A 23645-nucleotide genomic window follows, 5' to 3' on the forward strand; every position below is an offset into this window, starting at 1 on the left:
ATCCAGTTTCGCGAGCCATCGGAGTTCTAGGATTATCAGTCTACCAACCTTAGAGTGTCGAATCCTTGGGAGGATCACATCATCCCCTTTCCAAATTGTTTATGGTTTTAACCCTTTAACACCTTTGGATCTAATCCCTTTACCTTTGAGTGAAAGAGTTAGTATGGATGGGAAAAAGAAAGCTGAACTTGTTAAGCAGATTCATGAGAAGGCACGACTCAACATTGAAGCAAGGACAAAGCAGTATAAGAAGCAAGCAAACAAAGGAAGACGCCAGCTGGTTTTTGAAGTGGGAGATCTAGTTTGGATACATTTGAGAAAGGAACGTTTCCCAGCTGAAAGAGAGTCTAAACTAATGCCAAGGGTCGATGGTCCATTCAAAGTCTTGACGAAAATCAGTGACAATGCTTACAAGCTTGATTTGCAAGGTAAGTACAAAGTGAACTCCATTTTTAATGTTTCTGACTTGGCTCCATTTGTGGCAGATGGTCCGGATTTGAGGACAACTCATTTTGAAGAGGAGGGGCATGATATGATAATGGGAAGCAATGAGGATGATCAAGTGGAAGCTGAGCTTGTTCCTGAGGATGCTATGCTTGTACCAGTTGGACCAATGACAAGGGCAAGGACCAAACAGCTTGCTGGAGCTGTTCATTTGATATTTGAAGATATTTGGAGCAAAGAGAACATGGGAATTTCTATTGGAGATGATATCTATCAAGTCCAGCCCACTTTGAGCCTATTACAAGCCCAAGAAAGCCCAAAATAATCACTTTATTTTGTGGTCAAAGAAGAGTGACGAAAATAAGAGATACATGCACCAAAAGTCACTTTGGAAGAAGGAAACATGCACCAAGAGTTGGGTCTTTATTCAACTATCTATCTTTATTGTCTTTTAGTTCCAAGAATAATTAATACTTGGCTTTGTTACCAAGTTTTTCTATTCCTATATAAACACATGTAATCTCATTTGAGAAAATCATCCAATAAAGAAATCTTTTATCTTATATTTGAGAGTGGTAAACTCCTTTGTTCCTTTGGAACTTGTTCTTTCTCCTTGGTCGGTTACATCAAAGAGTTTTCGGTATATCAAGTGATTCCACAGCACTTGACGTTGCCATTCACTAGCTGAGGATTGAAGAGTCGTTATAAGAGAGTCTAGGGCACAAAGATTTTCGGGATTAGTCTCACGCCTTGTCATCTGTCTCCGCGAAACTTCTATCTAAAGTTCCACCGCCTTGCTTTGTTTGGTTTGTTTGAAGAGAGTTTGGGGCATAAGGATTTTCGAGTTCATCTAACGCCTTATCATCCAGCTTCGCGAGCCATCGGAGTTCTAGGATTATCAGTCTACCAACCTTAGAGCGTCGAATCCTTGGGAGGATCACATCACTATGGGTTACCCATATATAAATAAAATAAATAAATTAATTAATATTAAATCCATAACATATTAAATAAAATAGAATTATAAAACTATTTTTTTGGTTTTAGCAAAGGAAAAAAAATTTAACATTTATTTTAGATATTTTAGATAAATTAGTTGCAAAAACAAGATATTTTACATATTAATATAAACATATATATTATATTATATGTATATATATATATTATTTTTGTTTTTTTTTATTAACCCATTGGTAACCCATAACCCTAATGGGTTTACCCCGATAAACCCACCAACCCATTGGACGAACCCATCAAAACCCATTTATTTATATGGGTATAAAAACTTAATCCATACCCGTTAAAATAATAGACAAACAGGGTAAACTCATGGGTTTCTACCCATTTTGACAGAAACCCCGCGGTGTCAAAATGATTACTCTTGTAATCGATTGAAAACTCATCTACAGTCACATCTACATCAAAATGGTTAAAAAGTCTAAGCTACAAAAATTATGGATTATAAATCGTGAAGTCAAACTATAACGGAGAAGAAAGAGACAGGAATATGAATGAAAGAGAGAGTTCTGTTCATATTGTCTAGAATTGCAAAGGAATATCAAGTGCTTGTTGCTAGTGGCTCGTTGGTAGCATTCAAACATGGGTGAGTGTTTGTGGAGAAAACTGTTAAAATCAACTTTATCTATTTGTCAAACGCTTTTTCATACATATATTTTAATACCTTGTAAATAGCAATCTGAACTGTGTTAAAATTCAAATTTGTTACTTGAACTATATGAAATGTTGTCAATTTCAACATCTGCTTGAACGGTACGAAGTCGGAGTTTAACGGTATTGAGTCAGACAACTCGTGGCGTCGATGTGGCACTGAGATTGACTAAAACGACGTCGTTTTGATCATTCTTGGGTGTGTTGTGGTTGTTAAGAAATGACCAAAACGACATTGTTTTAGTTAGTCCCAGTGCCATGTGGACGCCACAGGTTGTCTGATTCAGCACCGTTAAACTTCAACTTAATACCGTTCGAGCAGATGTTGAAATTGACAATATTTCATATAGTTCATGTAGCAAATTTGAGTTTTAACATGGTTCAGGTTGCTATTTGCAGGATATTGAAGTTTAGCTATGAAAAAGCGTTCGACAAATAGTTGGGGTTTATTTTGATCGTCTCCCCCAGTGCTTGTGACTATGAGTTCGAGTGATTGAGCACACTTACCAAACAAAAAAAAAGAGAGAGAGAAGAAAAACCATGGAATAACCTTTATGAAAAAACCAAACTGAAACCAAATCTAACCAAAATACATATGCATATATATGGTTTTATATGGGTTTTTTAATAGATAAACCATAAATTAAACTGTAACAAAACCAAATATTATAATTTTTATGGAAAACATTTGGGTTCATCCCTAGGGGTGAACTCTTTTGTTCACCTCTTCTTTTAAAAACCAATGAGAAGATGATATGTAATATTTTATTTAAAAAATAAATTAAAATTAAAATCATCGAACAAAACAAATTAAGGAAACAAAATTTGTAAAGTTTTTTATTAAATGGTTTAAAGATCAGTTTGAATTTTTATAAGAAGATTATGATTTTAATTTTTAATTAAACAAAATTATATACCGGTTTAGGTTTATAAATGAGGATTTAGGGTTTAATTATCACAATTAAACAAGATTATATGTCGGTCTGGATTTGTGTTTACAATTAAACGAGATTATATGTCAGTTTGGATTGATAAATAAGAATTAGAGTTTAGATTTTATAACATTAAACAAGTTTATATATCGGTTTAAGTTTACAAAGGATAATGAGAATTTGTTAAAAATGCCCCTTTTGATATATCCCTTTTCAAAAATACCCTCTTTTCTGTCCATTTTTATTTTTGCCCTCTTTTAATTTTTAATGACCATTTTACCCTTAGATGAAAATTATTTTATTCAATAAAAAGAAAAACAAAATTTTCCCGCCAAAAAATTTCCGACATATTTTCCCGCCAAAAAAATTTCGAAAAAATTTTCCCGCCAAAATTTTTTTTTGTCAAAAAAATTTTGATAAAAAATTTCGACAAAAAAATTTTCCCGTCAAAAAAAATTTACAAGGTTTTTAAAAAGTTTTATAAGGTTTCTACCTTATAAAAGCCTTATAAACCCCTTGTAAAGGGTTTTACAAGATTTTTTAAAGAGTTTTAAAAGGTTTTTTAAACAACTTGTAAACGCTTTTACAAGATTTTTAAAAGGTTTTTAAAAGGTTTTCAAATGGTTTTTAAAAAGATTTTTAAAAGGTTTTTAAACACCTTGTAAACGCTTTTACAATGTTTTTAAAAACCTTGTAAAAGTTTTTATAAGATTTTTAAAAGGGTTTTAAAAAGTTTTTAAACACCTTGTAAATGCTTTTAAAAAGTTTTTAAAAGCGTTTACAAGGTGTTTAAAAAACTTTTAAAAGCATTTACAAGCTTTTTAAAAGCATTTACAAGGTTTTTAAAAGCGTTTACAATGTGTTTAAAAACCTTTTAAAAACCTTGTAAACGCTTTTAAAAGTTTTTTAAAAGCGTTTACAATGTTTTTAAAAGGTATAAATTTCAATATTTTTGGCGGGAAAAATTTTCGAGTTTGGCGGGAAATTTTTTTTTTGGCGGGAAAAAATAAATTTTTCGGGAAAAATTTTCGATTTTGGCGGGAAATATTTTTTGGCGGGAAAATATTTTCGATTTTGATGACTGTACATTCTTGCTGTCACTCAAAAAAGGTAATTTGGTCATTTTGTATATAAATAGGGGTAGTTTTAAAAATAGTCAACATGAAGGGGTATTTTTAAAGAGGGGTATGGAAAAAGGGGCATTTTTGAGAATGCCCGAAGATAATTAAGGTTTAGATTTTTTAATTAAATGAGATTATGTGTCGGTCTGAGTTCAACTAAATTAATATTTTTAATGATTTTTTTTGTTTCAATATGTTTATTTATTTAATTTTTAATTTTATTTAAATATAATATAACATAAAAAAATTTCTAATTTATTTAGTTTTATTCTGATTTTGGTTTGAAGTAAATATTTTGTTTAAATTAGTAATAATTTACTTAAAATTAGTTTTTATCTAAATATAATATGACATAAATATTTTTTTGTTTAATGATTCTGGTTTTCATAATTTATTTATTTTATTTTGATTTTGGTTTGAAGTAAATATTTTATTTATATTTAGTATTACTTAACATCTTTTTATTGATTTATGATAAATAAGGTGAGCTTAGCTGTGGTAGCATCAGAGTCTCACACCTCGCTTGCCAATCTGGATTCTGTGGCTTCGGCAGAAGTCGGCAAAGAAGAAGTGGGGAAGAGCTGTTCGTCTTGGTGGTTAATGGTAAGTTTTTTTAGATCTTAGATGGCTGTTGCGGGTTTTGGTTGCAGAGGGTTAGAGTGAGCCATCTACCGCTGTAACTGCCTTGATTTTGTGTTCACCGGATCAATTTTCTCAGTTCATACTCAGGAGAGATCGGAGAAGCTAAGATCTGGAAGAGAAGGGATAGATCTGAGGTTGTCAGATTACTAGGTCGAGATCTGACAGCGCAGAGCCAACTATCAGAGAGTAGGGCATTCTGGGAGGTCTGTAGTGGGTTGGTGGCTTGTCGGAAAAGGACCATTGACGGAAACCGGATTCTTTCGTCTTTGGTTTCTGATCTCTCGATGTCGCTGCAAAGAAGCCGTGGACCTTGAATCCGCCAAAATTAATGCTCTGAACTCTCTACTTCCGATCAAATAAATTTTTAGAGAAAGCGTCTGAACTGTTTTAGCATGATCCGAGTTTTTTTCTTTTTTTCCGGCAACTTTTTCGATTAATCTTTTTTGTAACTGGATCAAAATTGTATTTTTCGGTCCAGCCTGTTTGGGAGATGAATGCAATTTTTAATTTAATTGAAAAAAAAAAAACTTGGTCAACTATATTTTTTAGTATTGCTCGATCGGTGTATCAAATTGTTTTGACTAGTTAAGTGGCATTTGTTCGGCCACGTAGCGCAGTCCTCTATCTTCTGTTAAATCAACTACTATTTCATAAATTATACTTAGGAATCAGCTTTAGGTTTTCCGATTCATTGGGTCTCTTTTATATATATCAATAAAATGGACCGGTTCAGTTTTGGTTCTATCCGATGAAGAAAAGAAAACAAATTTGTTACTTAAAAACGCAGCCGTTTTAACTTTGTCGTGACCCCAATAAGGCAAACGTATAAACTTTGACTTAAAGGAAACAAAAGAAAACACGCCTAACCTGCTTGAATGGAAAAGTCGTGCGCTTTTACCTAACCAGACCTTCTCCGCATTTGCGTCTGCCTTCTTCATGATCTCTCAATTCTCTCGCTTTTAAAGACCTAATCAAAACCCTTAAACCCCACAACCCAATTCCCTCTTTTCGAATTCTTCATTCTCTCTCTCTCTCTCTCTCTGAATCGATTTGAAATTTGTAGCTATGGAAGCAACAGCGTTATCATCTGGGTTTCATCCTCTTGTGAAGCGTAACGGTTACAGAGTTCCAAGGTTAGGGTCCTCTCCAATCGAATTTAGGGTTTTTTCTTCTTCTTCTTCTATCGTTTTAGGGCTTTACGAATTCGCGAATTGTTGATTTTGTTGATCGATTGGGTTTATATGTATGCAAACAGGTCATGTTCTCAGAGAAAGTTTGTGTCTTTGGTTTGTTGCGATTTAAAAGATAGATCTTTTGGGCTCAACAAGGAATCGAAACCTGAAGGATCTTCTATTGCGATCACGCGGCGTGGTTTGAGTTTTAAGACGAATGTGTTTGAGCAAGCTCGTTCTGTAGCTGGAGACACTTCTTTTGATGATACTAGTACAGCTAAAACACGTTCTCATGTTGCACAAGATAAGATTGGTGTCTTGCTTTTGAATTTAGGTGGTCCTGAGACTCTTAATGATGTTCAACCTTTCTTGTATAATCTCTTTGCAGATCCGGTGAGAATCTCTCTACTTTGCCAATTGTGATTTGTGTTTGGAGTTTTTGAGTTGTTTGGGAATGATGGATGATTGGTTTGTTGTTGCAGGATATTATACGGCTTCCTAGACCATTTCAGTTTCTTCAAGGGACTATAGCTAAATTTATATCTGTAGTACGAGCACCGAAATCAAAAGAAGGGTATGCTGCTATTGGTGGTGGCTCTCCTTTGCGTAAAATAACTGATGAGCAAGCAGATGCTATTCAGATGGCGTTGCAAGCAAAGAACATTGCTGCTAATGTCTATGTTGGGATGCGGTATTGGTATCCATTCACTGAGGAAGCTGTTCAGCAGGTGAAGTTTTACTCTATAGTGGTCTTTTTTTTTTCTCACAGCTTAATCATAATCAGAGGCTCCTTTCTAGTTGTGATGAGTTGCTTATGCCTGTTTAGTAGTTTATCTTAACAAGCTAATTATGTTTAACCAGATAAAGAAGGACAAAATTACAAGACTTGTTGTTCTACCATTGTACCCTCAGTATTCTATCTCCACGACGGGTTCAAGCATCCGCGTTCTCCAAGACTTATTCAGGTTTGTGTAAGCCACAATGCATATTCACAGTTCATTGTTTTCTTGTTTTCAGAAAAGATTTTGTAGTTACACGAGCGGCCCTTAACATGAATGACCTTTTCAGGAAAGATCCATACCTAGCTGGCGTGCCAGTTGCTATTATAGAGTCCTGGTACCAAAGGCGAGGCTATGTCAATTCCATGGCCGACCTCATTGAGAAGGAGCTTCAAACTTTCTCTGATCCTACGGAGGTACAGTTATTTCTCCGCTCTGGTTTTCCCCTTCATTATACAATTCTAGTCCAAACACTGGTTAAATTGGTTCCTTGTTTGTGTGATTTAGGTTATGATATTCTTCAGTGCCCATGGTGTTCCAGTCAGCTACGTAGAGAATGCTGGAGATCCATACCAGAAGCAGATGGAAGAGTGTATTTACTTGATAATGGAAGAGCTAAAAGCCAGAGGGGTTCCGAACAACCATAAATTGGCATACCAGGTTTGGTCATATCCAGTGTTATAAAAGTTGCTTGGCATTACCTCTTCATGTCAAACCCTCTAATTGATTCTTGCAATAATCCTTTCATTTCCAGAGTCGTGTTGGGCCTGTTCAGTGGCTGAAGCCGTACACTGATGAGGTTCTTGTTGACCTTGGTAAGAGTGGTGTTAAGAGTCTACTAGCTGTTCCAGTCAGGTGAGAGAACATATAATAATCCCGTAGCTCATTTTGGTGTTCTGGCAAAGATACTTCCCGAGCCCCAATCATCCAAAAAAGCTTTCTGATGATTTCGTCTTCTGATTCTATAGTTTTTATTAACCATTTTGGCTTATTTCTTATCTTGGATCTCAGTTTCGTGAGTGAGCACATTGAGACACTTGAAGAGATAGACATGGAATATAGGGAATTAGCTCTGGAGTCAGGGGTAGAGAACTGGGGACGGGTCCCAGCGCTAGGTCTCACGCCATCTTTCATCACCGACTTGGCTGATGCAGTGATAGAATCGCTTCCTTCAGCAGAAGCTTTGTCAAAGCCAAATGCAGCGGCCTCAGACGATAGCGAGTCGTCAGATGCTTTCAGTTACATTGTCAAGATGTTCTTCGGTTCGATTCTTGCTTTCGTACTGCTTCTCTCCCCAAAGATGTTCCATGCTTTCCGGAACCATATTATCTAGAAGAAAAATCTATAGAATCTCCTACGAAAAGTTGGTTTTGTGTTAGTCTTTTCTTGGAGACATGTCTTGGTCAAATTCAATATATATTGTCCAATCTATTGAAGTACTAGCACACCAGCTCTAATAAGCTGATGTGGTTGAGTAGTTCAATAGATTGGACTATATATATTAAATTTGACTAAGTAAACTCAGAGGATTCGAATAAAGAATGAGAAAGATCATTAGAAAGTTCTTGAGGAAGAGACAGGATTAGATGTATTTCAAATTGAAGATGCATTTAGCTATAAAAACAGTGCTACGTTTCTCTTAGAGATGAGGAGAGCAGTATATTCTATTATTATTTTGGTTTCTTTTTCTCCTTTTTTTCATTGTTTGGTTCTCTAAAATGTAACTGTCAAAAGCATCCTTTGAGTTTTGTTCATAGTTTTAACAAAATTTATTATTCAAGTTTCAACCCCAAACTTGCAAAACTTTCCTTTCCATCCTATTAAAACGCTGTAAAGATACATCTAATGCTTTGTTTGAATCGGATCAAAGGAAGAATTGACAAAAATCATCATTACCTACACACATGGCACATGACACAACACAAAACACAATGTTCAAAGTACAAACGCTTGTCTATCAATTCACATTCCATTTGAAAGAAAAGGGGAAGAAATAACACATATGTACATTGGTTTGTCACACAAGACACAAGACACGTCAGAAGGGATCTTTCTCGTTATCTCTCTATACAAATATACACATACGCAAAAACATAGAAACTCTGTTTTGGCTCTCTGTGACAGTTCGAGTGGAAACTCATTCCGGCTGTGTCTGGATCAATCCTTGACGTGAGAGATTCTCAATGGAATCTGCAATAACTCTGGCGCTTGACTGCATGTACCCGCCTGCACAAAGTATCATCACATATTCACATCAATACTTTTCTTTTGAAACCATTACTCATTTTAATCCAATTTAGCACCTGAAGTCAGCATCACAAGAGGAATATTTTTCTCCCTAGCAAATCTGAAGACTTTCTCGTCTCTACTTGTTACACCATCAGGGCTTATCTGCAACAAGAGTCACCAAGTTTGTAACTGAGAAAGAAAACTGTATTCTGCTGCGATATAAATGCGATAACTGAAGTATATAAATTACCTTTAGACGCCCCAGAGGGTCTCCGTCTAAGATATCGGTCCCAGCATTGTATATCACCATCTCTGGTTGGAAATTTCGCGAAGCAACCTGAGAGTCACAGAAAGGTTCTCTTGAGATCACTAAAGACGACAAAGTTGTTAATAATGTTTTTTGGAGGAACCAAGTTCCCATGCTCCTACTCCAGTCGGACTATGTCACATATGTAAAATGCCAGGAAACAAGAGATTAAGGGAATGATTGAATTGCACACCTCAAGGGCATCATCTAGTTTCCTCAAGTACTCCTCGGTGGTAGTCCCGCTCTGTCAAGATATAGAAAAAGGACAGAACTATTATGTGACACAAGAAAATCAAACTAGTTCAAGCTGGTAGTGTAAGACAATAGGCTTACCACGACCTCAACCTTCTGATCAATAAATCTCCTAGCTCTATAATCCTGTAAGAAGAAGAAACATAGCAAATACATCCAACCGTCAAAAGCAAGCATAGACGAATACTGCACTAAAAGTTCAAAGGAATTGAAAAGACTTCAAACGAGTCAAAGCTCCAAAGATGACTGCTTACAAAAGGGTATATCTCGGGATTGTACATATCCAGAATGTAAACGCGATCTGCAGAAAGTATACTGTGTTATCCCCATATCAAACACCATTAAGACAAAATCTAGTGAAGTAAAAAAAAACTTCTCATACTGTCATCGCCAAGATCTGTTTCGTGGCCATTCCCTTGATGAGCATCAAGATCTATTATCATAACCCTGTACAAGTTTTATAAGGTCAAGAACTAAGGACATAACATGGTTGTGGGGGGCATAAACTTTACCTTGATATTCTTAGACGAAGAAATGCAAAGTGAACACAGAGAGATATATCAGCGAAGGCACAAAATCCTCCTCCTCTTTCGGCAGTACAATGATGAAAACCTCCTCCAATGTTAATTGCCCATCCACGTTCTGTTGCAAGTTTGGCTGCCAGAATCGTCCCACCAACCTGTCACACACTGATTCTGTAATCACTCCGTATATATATAAAGTTCTAGGAAACAATTAAAGAGGTAAGGCAACAAATGATCCTTCTACCTGCTTCCGGAATGGGTAAAGAACTTTCTGCTGCACAAGAAAATTAGGAAAAAAGGCAACCGGTGGAACCTATACATTGTAGAAAAGTCAGTCCAACAAGAAGAATCAAGCAGATGATTGACTTGCCAAAACAAATCACATCACCTCTGCTATCCTAGCGACTGTAGCACTGCTTTTTAAACTGTTTAAGTAATTCTCCGAATGAACCTGATACAGAACAACCACAAACGAAATAAAGGGTTACACAACTATCAAGATGTCAATACAAACATAAAGGGAACCATATTGAAAACGAAGTAGTACAGTACCACTAAAAGATCAGTCATTGAAGCTTCAAGAGGCTCAACGATTGATTTCTCCTCCAAAAACCCATCTGAAACAAGGAACTTACAAACTCTACCCCACTTGGTCGAATCAAATGGGTGCCTACACACAATATCAAATATTAAACTCAGAACCAAAACAAAAACACTAACATTTGAATCCAGAAGCTAAAGAGACTAATTCAAAAGCTCTTCACAGAGACTAAATAAGCCAATAAGTCAACGGATTCCCAAAGAAAAGTTCCAAAACTGGGAAAGACTCACAATTTCTCAATACCCAAGAAGGAGATGTTATATGCCGATGAATAGATGATCGAAACCTATCAATCAATATATAAAACCAGTCAAAATCGTGAATTTCTCATTGGGCAAGAACGTAAGTACACACACGACACATCTGTGTTATTAGTTGTTACCTTTGAAAGAGGGACGTCGAAGTAGAGTTTGCTGTTGAGAATTCGCTCCCGCCGGAGAGCTTCGGGATGTGTCGCCATCGAAAAGGATGACATTTCGGAGGTTCGATTACAGCAGAAGAGAAATTTGTAGACTTTGATGGCGAGAAACGTGATGAGCAAGTAAACGGCTGAGTTGCGAGTGAACTCGGTCCAGGTCGAGATGACTCGGGTATCTGTCATACGTTTTTTGGTCTGAAGCGGTGAGATATTTCTTTTTCTTTTTTTGCTGTGGAGAAGATTTTTTTTTTTTTTTTGATAGCGGTGGTGGCGAATAATATCAAAACGCATGCAACAAGCGCGTTTCATTGACTTTTTTACTTGGCTATTTTAAATATCAAAATGTCTCGCAAATATATAATTCTATAGAGTAGTAATATATTATTTTCGTTGAAAAAAAATACTTTAACACCATTTTCTTGCCATTTTCTTGTGTTCGCCGGCTCGCCAGGCATGGGCTTTAGCACACGTTTCGGTGGGGCCGCATACTTTCCTTACGGAGTCTGTTTATGCAAATGTGGATTATTTTTTGGGCTCTACAAATCCGGGTTCACAGGTGGCAGCATTTCCTTGGATAATGTGGTATATCTGGAAAGCACGGAATGCTTGGGTTTTCGAGAATCAGGTAGAACGACTGGATGAGGTTGTTCGGGTGGCGGTAGGTGAAGCCCAGACCTGGCAGCAAGCACAGGTGGAGGCTGAGGCGGACGAACTTTCCTCCTCCCCTGACATGCGGCCTTCTCGGCCTTGGGGATGTGATGTTCCCCTTCCGCCAGTGTTTTCCAGACATCGGTGTTTTGTGGATGGCTCTTGGAAAGCCACTGATGTTTTTGCAGGTGCAGGATGGGTGTGCTTTTCTTCTCAAGGGTCACCTCCGATTTCTGGCGCAGCCAATTACCGGCTTAGTCTGTCTCTGTTACATGCTGAAGTTGAAGCTTTCATTTCGGCGATGCGATGCATGATTGGACATGATTTCCGAGAGGTAGTCTTCTTCACGGACTGCTCCGATTTGGTGAAGATGGTGTCTTCGCCTTAGGATTGGCCAGCCTTTGCAACATACCTAGACGATATCAAGATTGACAGGGAGGAGTTTTTTTTCTTTTTCTTTGGTTCAGGTTTCTAGAAATGCTAATGTTCGAGCAGATTCTTTGGCTCGCCAAGCGTGTTCAAATCCGCATCCTATTTTATTTGTAAAAGACTTTTCCACAAATTGACTCATTTGAGCTGATTTCTTTTTGTTGACAAAAAAAAAAAATACTTTAACACCAAGTACTTTGATGGTTAGCTAAATATCTTTTAAATATTTTTTGTTTCAAACTTTTTTTATAATTAGTCTTACTGACGGTATCTATCCCACTGACGGTAATACAAAATGGCGTACTACTTCACTGACGGTATCTATCCCAAATGGACAACTTTTATCCAATCAATTACACTTCCACATGATTAAAAAAAACCAACTCTTTGCTCAATACCAAGAAGCACACCGAAAAGTTGTAGAGCGTGCATTTGGAGTCTTGCAAGCTCGATTTGCAATCGTTAAGAATCCCGCGCTTTTTTGGGATAAAAAAAAATAGGCAAGATAATGAGAGCATGTATCATATTGCATAACATGATAGTACAAAACGAACGACATGAATACAGTTTCTACAATCCATCAGAGTTTTATTAGGGAGAAGGAAGCAGAACTTCTCAAGTGGATTTATTGTTTTCTACAGATAGGCCAACAAATCTCACTAATATGATGGCCGTCTTAAAAAAGACTTAACTGAATATATCTAACAAAAATTTGGTGCAACCTAACAATAGAACAGATTTCATTTATTTTTCTGTACCCCGTTTCCTCTATTACAATTCATATTCGTCTATATTTCCGAATTATGTAAAATATTTTTGTTTCCCTTTTAAATGTAATATAAGTAATTAAAATAATTGTTTTGTCATTTTAAATTATTAAAATTTGAAAATTAATAAACAATAGGTTAAAAAATAATTATTTTAATTATTTTAATGAAAGTTTCTCTAATGGAAAGATGGTTTTGGTTTAAGTTGTTAGTGGGTTGCTTTTATTATTTTAATATTAATTATATGTTTAGTTTATTTTTGAGCAACTTAGATGGGTTGCTCCATTGTACATTGTCTAAGGGCATCTCCAATCCGGCAGGAGATTCTCAGAAAAAAAAAAAATACTTTAACTATACAGTTATATTTTGGGTGAATTTACGAGATGACCAAAACAAAAAAACAAACTAAGAATATAGGACACTAATGAAAAAAATTAAGTAAATAACTATTGGCTAATGTAAAAAGACAAGATAACGTGAATGATACACACAGCTAACAAAGGTGTTGGAATACAAGGTCAATTTTTTATTTATCTATTTGGATAAAATAGTTCTTACCCCACTACATTTTAATGTGATATAGCTTTTCAAAAAAATTAATTAAAACTTTGAAATTTATCTTAAAAAAATAGAATTTCTTTTTGCATTCGACCTAACTTGAATTTTTAAAATCGTAAGTTGAAAACTTTAAGTGATGAATAGTGTTTATAATGAAATAGTATAGCAAAAAAATAGTATGGAAAATAAATAACTCAAATCCAATTAAAAGCAAAAAAAATGTTATATCTTAAGGGATACAACATAAACAACCTAAGCAACTTTGTAAATGCTAACCATAAGAGATAAAACATAATCAATCAAAATAAACGCACAACACAGAAAAACGTTATACCCTAAATGATAAATATATACAACCCAAACAACCATATTAAACAACGGTGATGGCGAAAATGATAACAATGACTATGGTCGTAGCAGTGGTGGTGGTGACAGTAAGTATAATAATGACGGTGGTGGTGATGGTGGTGGTGACAATAGTGGTAGCGGTGACGATGACGATAACAATAATATACCTTAAGGGATACAACATAGGCAACCCAAGCAAATGAGTTAAACGCATGGAACAAAAATATATAACATAAGAAATATATATCAATAAGTGAATAACCATTGTCCAATATAAAAAGACTAAAGATGACATCAGTGAAGGACACAAGCACATGTAATATATAGAATAATGTTTTTTACAACACCTTAATAAAATAGTATAGAACAAAACTAAATAGTATAGAATGAAACATTTTTCATAAAATATATTGATGGTACTGGTAATGATGGTATGAAATGAAATAAAAAATTATGAAACAAGCCGTTTCCTAAGAAATATACAACATATGAAATTTAACATGCCGAGTTTAACAATTTCAGAATAAATTACACTATACCCTAAGGGATACAACATAGAGAACCCAAACTATCGAATTAAGCGCATATTAAAATTAGGTTACAAGGAAATTAAATTAATAGAATATATATATTTCTTAAAAAAAATGTAATAGAATATTATTGTATTCTATATAGGATAGTAGAATAAACAATAACATTATTTTAGTTACATATTGAGTTAAAGTTGTTCAATTAAAAAAATCAAATGGAAATATAAAAGAAAAGGTTTTTTTTTAAGTAAGATTGTGAAATCCAAATAATTTGTGTAAATAGATTTATGAGAATTGTCCTAAATTTTATTATAAGTATAAATCAATAAATAAGAGATAAACAAGAAAATGAGAAAAAATAAAGGAAGAAAGAAAAAGAAAGGAAGGACGAAGGGATGCACGTGAGAGAGTGTTTATGTTTAGCTGTTCATAATGTCACATGGGCAAAACTGTCATTATTATAGAAAATATAAAGACTGAATTAATTAAAGTCTTTTTGTTGGTCACTTCTGCCAATTTCCCTTATATTTTTAGTTTTTTAATAAGGCTGAACTAATAAAAATTGTCTATGATCTACAAAGAGTAGGAGAAACGTTTCTACAACAAGCAATTTGATGTTCATATATTTTACCATGTTTTCCCTTAGTTTATTCACATCTTTTGCATCTTTTTCTATCCATTTTCACCATTATTGTGTAGCTTTAGGACTAATCATGCATTAGAGTGTAGTTGCATTGCATTTGCATCTTTTCATGCATAAACAGGTGATTTTGGAGCTTAAGGAGCATGGAAGCAATGGAGAAGAGATGTGAAGCAATCATGAGGAGGAAACAAGGGAGTTAAGGCTGAAGAACCAAGATCCGGAGTCCAGCTCGACCAAGCACTCGACCGAGTGGGAGATGGACTCGACCGAGTGGAGTTACACAGAAGAAGCCAGCCCGACCTGTCACTCGACCGAGCACTGGTCGAGTTGACCGATTCGTGGACCACTTTGACTTTTCCCATTTTTAGGGCTTCCACTCCCCTTCCTATATAAGGCCTTGTACCTGCAGCCACCAAACAATCTAGATTTTTTAGTCCAGCTTTTCAGATATTCTAAACCTAGTTTTTACCTTTTTAGGAATATTATTCCTTTTGCATTTTTATTTCTTTTTTGGATTTTGTACTTAGAAAAGAAGAATTTCCTCATACTTGTTGGTTGAATAACTTTCTAAGTATTGAGAATCTGAGTTTGATTTCTTCTTTAAAGTTGTAGATCTTTATCTTATCTATCTAATCATGCAAGTTTCAATATTTTCTGGGTTTTTGACTTTGTTCATCATGTCTTGTTGTGAGTAGTCTTCTTAGGATCTTGAGGATGGGTTAGGATGGATTGATCTTGTGGTATATCTGATTTGATCAAGCTTGATTGTTGTAGATCTCTTCTAGGCTAGATGTTCTTAATGCTGATCCTATATCTGAGAGGGTAGGATCTGATCTCAAGCTTTTTAGCATCACACCAATGTTTAAGGAGCATAGATAAGGCTAGATCTAGAGCTTACCATTAGGCTTGCTAAGAGATTAGAGGTCTTGTTTGGTTTGAGATGTATTGCTTAATGCCTGCTTGTGTAGATTCTTTTCATTGTGAGAGCAAGTCTAGGATTGCATGGGTTTGATTGTCTCTTGACCATGAGAGTGGGAGAGACTTGTCTTGGATTAATATGTCTAGAGGTTAGCTTATAGCATTGCTTGAGATTTGTTGATCAAGTTAGATTACCACAATGATTAGTTTATCCCATGAATCCATCCTCAGGAACCTACTTTGTTTATTGATTTTAAAGTCTCAATCTTGTTATTTGCTTGCTGTTTGATCTGTGTTTGCTTTACTCTGTTTTTATTGCATTGCTCTGTTTTCCCGGATTTGTCTAGCTCGACCACTCACTCGACCTACACTCGGTCGAGTGCTGCTCGAGTTCATCCCCAGAACTCTTGTTTATGATTTGTGATTGTCTTGTTTCATTCCTGTTTAATTTCCATTGCATTTACTTAGCATCTAGTTCATTACTTGTCTTGCATTAGTTCATATCTAGAGTTTACAGTTTCTGTTTCTATTCTTAGTTCATAAGCATTCTGTTTTATTTGCATCTAGTTCTTAGCTCTTGTAGTTTATTTTCTGCATTTTATCATTATCATCATAGGATTGTTAGTGACAAACATCCTTTCATATTTGTCTTAACTTAGATTCATATGCATATCTTGATTGTTCACAAGCACTCAGACTGGATTGACACCTCTTATACTGCAACTGCATAAGGGGAATTGAAACACCCATCATTCCATTCATATATCATCATTGCATACACCATCATTCACCACACCAATAAAAATAACATGTTTCAATTTGGCGCCGTTGCCTGTTTGAGTTAGTTTTTGTGACATTTAGGATCCATATTAGTCTAAGATTAAGTTCTTTTATACATTTGTGAAGTTTCTGCACTTGAATCTTGTGTTTGGGGTTGAAGTTCCATTTCAGGTACCACTCGACCAGTCACTCGACCACCACTCGACCGAGTAGTGATCGAGCACTTGATCGAGCCAGACCCCGGATCTCTGAAAGCCTCTTTTTCCAGTCGCCCTACCTTCCTACTTGAGCCTGTGCTCAGTCGCTTGCTCGGGAAAAATCGTTTGCGTTCGTTGATGCACACAAGGTCCAAAGGAAAGGACAATATTCTAAGGCATAATGACAGTATCAACAAGTTGAACAAGGGTTTGGGATCCAAGAAGAAGAGGGTTGTTCAGCAACAACAAGAGGTTCAAGTAGCTATGGATCATCAGGATCAAGTTCAGAGACCAAGACATATTGGTGCTGGAGATGCACCCAACACACACAACCAAAGAGCTGGCATTGTGCCACCAACTGTTGCCAACAACAACTTTGAGATCAAGAGTGGATTGATCTCAATGATTCAGGCCAATAAGTTTCATGGATTGCCTATGGAGGATCCACTTGATCATCTTGATGAGTTTGACAGAATCTGTGGTCTTACCAAGATCAATGGAGTAAGTGAAGATGGTTTCAAGCTGAGGTTGTTCCCTTTCTCTCTTGGGGACAAGGCTCATTTATGGGAGAAGACTCTGCCCACTGGTGCTATCACTACTTGGGACCAATGTAAGAAGGCTTTCTTGGCCAAATTCTTCTCCAATGCTAGGACTGCTAGATTGAGAAATGAGATCTCTGGATTTGCTCAAAGGAACAATGAGAGCTTTTGTGAAGCTTGGGAGAGATTCAAGGGCTACCAGACTCAATGCCCTCATCATGGTTTCAGTATGGAGTCATTGTTGAGCACATTGTATAGAGGAGTGCTTCCCAAGTTCAGAATGCTTCTTGACACAGCCTCCAATGGAAACTTCCTCAACAAGCATGTGGATGAAGGCTGGGAGTTAGTAGAGAATCTTGCTCAGTCAGATGGCAATTATAATGAAGATTATGATAGGACCATAAGGAGTTCCTCAACTGATCAAGAGGACAAGTACAAGAAGGATTTGAAGATGGTCAATAAGAAACTTGACAAGATACTCCTCAGCCAGTCCAAATCCATTCACTTCATTGGTGAAGAAGAAGCTCCAGTTCAAGAGGGGGAGAATGAGTTTGCTGAGCTTTGCTATATGCAAAACCAAGGTGGATTCAAGGGCTACAATCAAGGTGGTTTCAAGAACAACAACCTATCTTATAGGAGCACCAATGTGGCTAATCCACAAGATCAAGTCTACCCTCCTCAACAGCCTCAACAGCCTCAAGGGTTCCAAAACTATATTCCCAAACAACAGCAGCAGGTGTTCCAGCCCCAGTTGTGTCCCCCACCAGGGTTTCAGACTAACCAAGGCCAAGAACAAGACCTTAGAGCTATGATACAGCAGCTGTTGATTGGTCAAATACAAGGGAAGATTGAGGAAGCCAAGCAGTTTGCTGAGCTAAACCAAAGGCTTACATCCCAGTATAATGACATGAACATGAAGTTTGAAGGTCTTAACTCTAGAGTGAAGTACATGGAGAGTAACATAGCATCTACTTCAGCTCCAAAACCCAACCAACTCCCTGGAAAAGCTGTTCAAAATCCAAGGGAGTTCACAGCCGAAGCCATCCTACTTCAAGAGGAAGAAGTCACTGAGGACAGTGCAGTCCAAGTTTGGGGGAATTCATTAGTTACTGAAGCCCCAAGTGACATCTGTGCAAAGCAACAGGAACTCGCAGGAGAACTCGACCAGGAGCTCGAGCAGCCACTCGACCGAGTGCATGCTCGAGTGGTCGATCGAGCTGGGGACTCCGAAGCTGTCAAGCCTGCTAAGTACATTCCTCCTGCTTACAAGCCCCCATTGCCATTCCCTGAGCGTTTCAAAGCACAGAGGATCAAGGAGTTAAGGGAAATCATTGAGAAAAAGGAGATGTTGGCTAAGCAACATGAGGAAGAAAGGGTTTTGAGGGAAGAAGCTTTGGTTGGGAAAAAGGAAGAAGTGATGGCTATTCAGGAGATCATCATTTCCTATCAAGAAGAGGAGAGAGGACCTGCTTTGGAATAGTATAAACCATACCCTCTCTATAGAGATTTCTTGCTTGATTTATCAGTGAAGAAGGCTCAAGCTCAAGATGAGAAGGATCTTGAAAACCTTGGAGGAGTGATCATCCCACTTAAGCTTAAGGACCCAGGGCCATTCTACTTGCCTTGCACAATCAGTTACCTCCACTATAATCAATGCCTTTGTGATTTGGGAGCTTCAACAAGTGTGATGCCATACTCCTTAGCTCAAAAGCTTGGAAGATCTGATTTCAAATCTACCAATCTCCATGTGCTTCTAGCTGATGGGACAAATAGAGAGGTAGTTGGAAGGTTGGAGAATGTCCCACTCAAGATAGGGAAAGCAAGGCTTCACACTGATTTTGTGGTAATAGAGATGGACAAGGAGCCTGAGGATCCAATCTTGCTAGGGAGGCCATTCTTAGCTACTGTTGGAGCAGTTATTGATGTGAAGGAGGGTCTTGTGACCTTGAACATTGCTGAGGATACAGTCATGAAGTTCAACATCTATAACCCAACCAACCTGCCTACCATTGATGATCAACCCTTCACTATCAAGGAGAAAGTTGATCATGAGGTTTTCAAGGATGAAGGAGACCCTAAGGCTGAGCTCCCACTTCAAGAGGATTCTGTTGAGGAGCTGAAAAGGTCAGTTCAAGAGCTGTCTAGTATGGTTGAGGATCTCAAGGTCAAACTGAACAAGAGGTCTTTGAGGAAAGCAAGACCTAGGCTCAAATTTAAGAAGAAATATGGTTTGAGTGCTAAGGGTGAGGTGATCAAGGATCAACTTCACAGTGACCAAGAGGTTCCAGGGAGGATTTCATCACCTCCTTGGTATCTAAACCAAAGTTAAGAAGGAAACCAAAGTCAAGCTTAGTGACTATAAACAAGCTCACTAGGGAGGAAGTCCCTAAGGTATCCTTTGTACATATGGTTTAATTTCTTAGTAGTTTTGATGTGTTTTGTTTTATGTTTTTGTTGGACAGGCTTTTTAATAAGAATATAGTTGGGTAAAGGGAGATGTGGACATGGAGAAGAAGGCTCGCAGGCCCACTCGACCACAAAACAAGAGGTACTCGGCCGAGCTGGATACTAATTGAGGCCCATTCGATTCCCATTCTTCTAGAATGATCGAGTGGAGGGAAGAACAAGGAGAAAAATTTTGAAATTTCAAAATTGGTCAAGGAGCTCGACCACGTGCTGGTCGAGTGTGGGGTCGAGTGGCAGCCAAAAAGCAAGTCAAAGATTCCCAATTCAAATTTGAAATGTAAGGACGCTCCACCCTTGTCTTCTTGTCTCCTAGGCTTCTTTAAATAGCACTTGATCGATCCTAAACCTCTCACACTCTCTCATTTGCTCAAAATATTTAAATTCAAGCTTTAAGATCTCTCTCAAAGTTCATCTCTTGCTCTAACTTTGTTCTTTCAAGTTTTGGGTCACTAACCTATTAACTTTGAGCTTTGAGTCTATTTCCCTTCAGTTTCTTTTTGAAAATGTCTTCTAAGATCACCAAGAAGTCTCACAAAGCCGCTGCAAGCTCCATGGAACGTCGTGATGCTGACCTTGAACCAAGAGGTGAAGCTAGGAGAGCCACTCGAAGGTCCACTCGATCGACCACTCGACCGAGTGCTGGTTTGAGCAGTCGGTCGAGCCAAATGCCGAGTCTCAGGAAAAAGCCAGTTGAGGAGGATCCTGAGAGGACTGAGAGTGAGGAGGAAAGGGAGCCTACTATTGATGAGATGATAAGGGGATATAGAGCCAAAGGGAAGAGACCAACAGTTGAAGTGGAGCAAGAAGAGAGTGAAAGTGAAAGTGAGGAGGAGAGTGAAGAAGAGGAATTGATGGAAGATGGAGAGGCTGAGTCTTGTGGGTTGTCTAAGAAGCAGCTTTATGATGCTTTCATGAGGATGGAGTTCCTGGGAACTAGGTATCCACACAAGGAGACTATGGAGAAGCTTGCTATTGATGAAGATGTGGAATGTCTTTTTGAGAAGAGCAGCCTTACCAAGTTCATGGGGCTTTGCATGGAAGGGTATAGAGAGGAAAGCTGTGAGTTCCTAGCCACTGTCAAGCTGCACCAATACTTGAGGAAAGATGCTGAAGCAGGAGCTGGTCATATCTCCTTCACCATCAAAGGGAGGAAGCATGAGCTTTCATTGAAGAAGCTGGCTGATGTGTTTGGTTTTGAGGTTGGGAGCCATAGGAGCATGATGGTTCCAAGAGAAGAATTGTTTGCTGTATGGGAGACAATTAAGGATAACAAGTATTACTCATCCTCCAACTCCAAGAGCTCAAGGATTAGGAGCCCAGTCTTGAGGTATTACCATAAGGCTCTTGCCAATACTTTCTTTGCAAGAAAGGAGACTGGAAACATCAATGAGGGAGAGCTGAAGATGATTGACTTGGCTCTCAATGGAGTTCTTCTTCAAGCAAGGAATGGAACCATCATCCTTGGTAGCACTGTGGAGACTGATCTTGCAATGGTACTGATAGACCACATGATTTATTTGAGGAGTTGGGTAGGCAAGCTTGAGAACAAGGGTTCAAGAGGAGCACTTACCATTGGAGGCATCATCACTCCAATCCTTCAAGCTGCTAACATCCAACCTAGAGGAGAAAGAGTCTTACCAAGATGGATTGACTCAAACTACCTTACCTCCACTCTCATCCTAGCCAAGGAGAAGCATCAAGGGAACCACATATTCAACTTTGAGCTTCCAACACTTGGGAAAAAGCAATTCATATTGCCTAACCAAGAGCTCACCACTATTCAAGAAGGGGCCAACATTGATTTTTGGCCAGCTGAGGAGCATTGGTTTGATGGAGTGATTCAACATAGAGTTGAGGAAGCTGGGAATGCACAAGTAGCTGATGGAGAGGAGCAGTTCTACTTTGAAGATTATGAGCCCAACCCAAGAGATAGTAGAGGAGTGAGGGAGAATGCCAAGAGGTTAACTCTTTTGCAAAAATGGGGTAAGTGGCATGGAAAGAGATTTGATAAGCTGAAGAAGAAGGTGACCAACATGGCTAAGTCTATCAAAGGCTTGAAGAAGGAGATTGCTGAGCTGAAGAGTGGAAACTCATCTCCTAGCCAACATTCAAGCCCTTTGAGGAGAAGTAGCTCAACTAGAGCACTTTCAAGGGTTGTGAATCCTGTGGAACCAGCTAGGGTTTCAATGTATGAGCCAAATATGAGGAAGAGGAGCTCAAGTACCCGCGAACATCAGTTTTCGAGGCACTCGACCGGGTCACTCGAGCACCCACTCGACCGAGCACCTCCGATGCACTCGGCCGAGCACCTTCCCAGATCACCCTATGGCTTCCCACCTCCAGCTGCTTATCCAGGTTATCCATCATACCCTCCCATCCCACCTCAATACTACATGGATCCAGCTCTCTACCAGCAGTTCTGCCAGCAGCAAGCCCATCATTTGGACACTCGCAGTCTAGCTCGACCTACCCACTCGGACACGTACTCGGCCGAGTCAAGGTCGATTGGGATTGTCGAGCTGCCCCAAAGTCCTTCTCCAAGCCACCAGCCTGACCCCAACTACTCCTATGATAGCATGCAGATGGATGTGGACAACTTCTTCCACAATCCCTAAGGTACCACTATCACCTTACCATTGTTTATACCATTGCATTTCATATTGTGTTTTGTGTTGTGTTTAAATCTTGAATCCTCTCACAACTTTTTCACACAGGGGACTGTGTGATTTAAGTTTGGGGGAGAGTTTGAGATAGCATTTGATGTTGTGTTTTGTGTTCTTATTTCAAATTTTTATCATCATCATGTTAGCACTTGCATTAGCATCTAAGGCATAGAAAAACCATAAAAATTTGAAATATTTTGAAAAAATCTTCAAAAAAAGAGTGTTCATGTAGTTTGCATTGCATATTAGGATCTTGTTTAGCATGTTTCATATAGGACTGTTTAATATTTGCATTAGGGATCTATAATGAGTTTTTCCTTGTTAGCTTGTTTAAATTCACTAAACTAGGATCAATGCCCAAGTTAATAGTACTTTGATGCTAGTTGAGTAGTTAGAAGCATAAGATTGAACCAAGCCTTGAATTCCTACATTGCATTTGGTCTAAATTGAAGCATGTTGTGATTTGATGTCATTTCCTACTTATAAGAACCTAATATTGACTTTCAATTATCAACTTGTGCATTGCTTTAAACTCATGAATACCATATACATATTTGGATCATCTTTTTCCTTCTACCACTCTTGTTGATCCAAGTAGCTGATTTCCTCATTAAGAATCAGTTTCCCAACCCTTAATCTATCCTTCTTTCAAACCAAATTTATTCTTGAGTGTGTGAGGCCTATTTTTGGGATTGAGCTTGGTAGAAAGTGTTAGGTTTGAACTGACAAGAGTAAGACCTTGTGTAGTTCTAGTTTGCATTTTTCAAACTAGATAGGACTAGGTGGTTCACTTGTTGGGTTTGGGACTTGGTTGTTTTGAAAAGAAAAGAAAGAAAAGAGAAAGAAAAAGGGTAGAGTCTTTAAGAGGAGATTGTGTTTAAGTAAAGTCTAGTGAAAGGATGGGAAGTAAAGTGTTGATTAAGATGGTTCTAGTTAAGAAAAAGAAAAGAAAGAAAAGAAAAGTTTAGCAAAATGCTTTTATGTCTTAAGAATAAGAAGAAAGAGAACCATAGCAATAAGAAAGAATCCCCCATTCCACTAGAAATATCAAATAAGAAACATCTCCTAAG

At 37.6% G+C, this 23645-nt stretch overlaps 3 protein-coding genes and 1 non-coding gene across 4 annotated transcripts; 2 read left to right on the forward strand and 2 right to left on the reverse strand.

Moving 5' to 3' along the window:
• Positions 1-5492: 5492 nt before the first annotated feature.
• On the forward strand, positions 5493-8545 carry LOC104771083 (ferrochelatase-1, chloroplastic/mitochondrial). The gene is made up of 8 exons (XM_010495558.3): positions 5493-5940; positions 6063-6372; positions 6462-6707; positions 6841-6944; positions 7048-7174; positions 7266-7418; positions 7513-7613; positions 7770-8545. Exons 1-8 carry the CDS (start codon positions 5873-5875, stop codon positions 8089-8091), a joined length of 1431 nt encoding a protein of 476 aa, XP_010493860.2. The 5' UTR covers positions 5493-5872; the 3' UTR covers positions 8092-8545.
• A 163-nt stretch (positions 8546-8708) lies between these two features.
• Positions 8709-11438, reverse strand: LOC104771084 (histone deacetylase 2). Its single transcript, XM_010495559.3, has 13 exons — positions 11054-11438; positions 10902-10957; positions 10623-10740; positions 10459-10521; positions 10315-10383; positions 10059-10225; positions 9929-9993; positions 9801-9847; positions 9628-9672; positions 9488-9538; positions 9238-9324; positions 9062-9149; positions 8709-8984 (listed from the first exon to the last, which is right to left on the reverse strand). The coding sequence occupies exons 1-13, from the start codon at positions 11396-11398 to the stop codon at positions 8896-8898; spliced, it is 1290 nt and encodes a 429-aa protein (XP_010493861.2). The 5' UTR covers positions 11399-11438; the 3' UTR covers positions 8709-8895.
• Positions 11439-11666: 228 nt separating this feature from the next.
• On the forward strand, positions 11667-12125 carry LOC147919134 (uncharacterized). Its single transcript, XM_087503859.1, has one exon. The coding sequence runs from the start codon at positions 11667-11669 to the stop codon at positions 12123-12125; it is 459 nt and encodes a 152-aa protein (XP_087359985.1).
• A 5439-nt stretch (positions 12126-17564) lies between these two features.
• LOC147919135 (small nucleolar RNA R71) lies at positions 17565-17671 on the reverse strand. The gene has a single exon (XR_015594341.1). It is a non-coding gene; the product is annotated as a small nucleolar RNA R71 (small nucleolar RNA).
• Between the last annotated feature and the right edge of the window lie 5974 nt (positions 17672-23645).

This window comes from Camelina sativa, chromosome 20 (genome assembly GCF_030686135.1).
Source record: "Camelina sativa cultivar CO46 ecotype springtype chromosome 20, ASM3068613v1".
NCBI classification, from domain to species: Eukaryota; Viridiplantae; Streptophyta; class Magnoliopsida; order Brassicales; family Brassicaceae; genus Camelina; species Camelina sativa.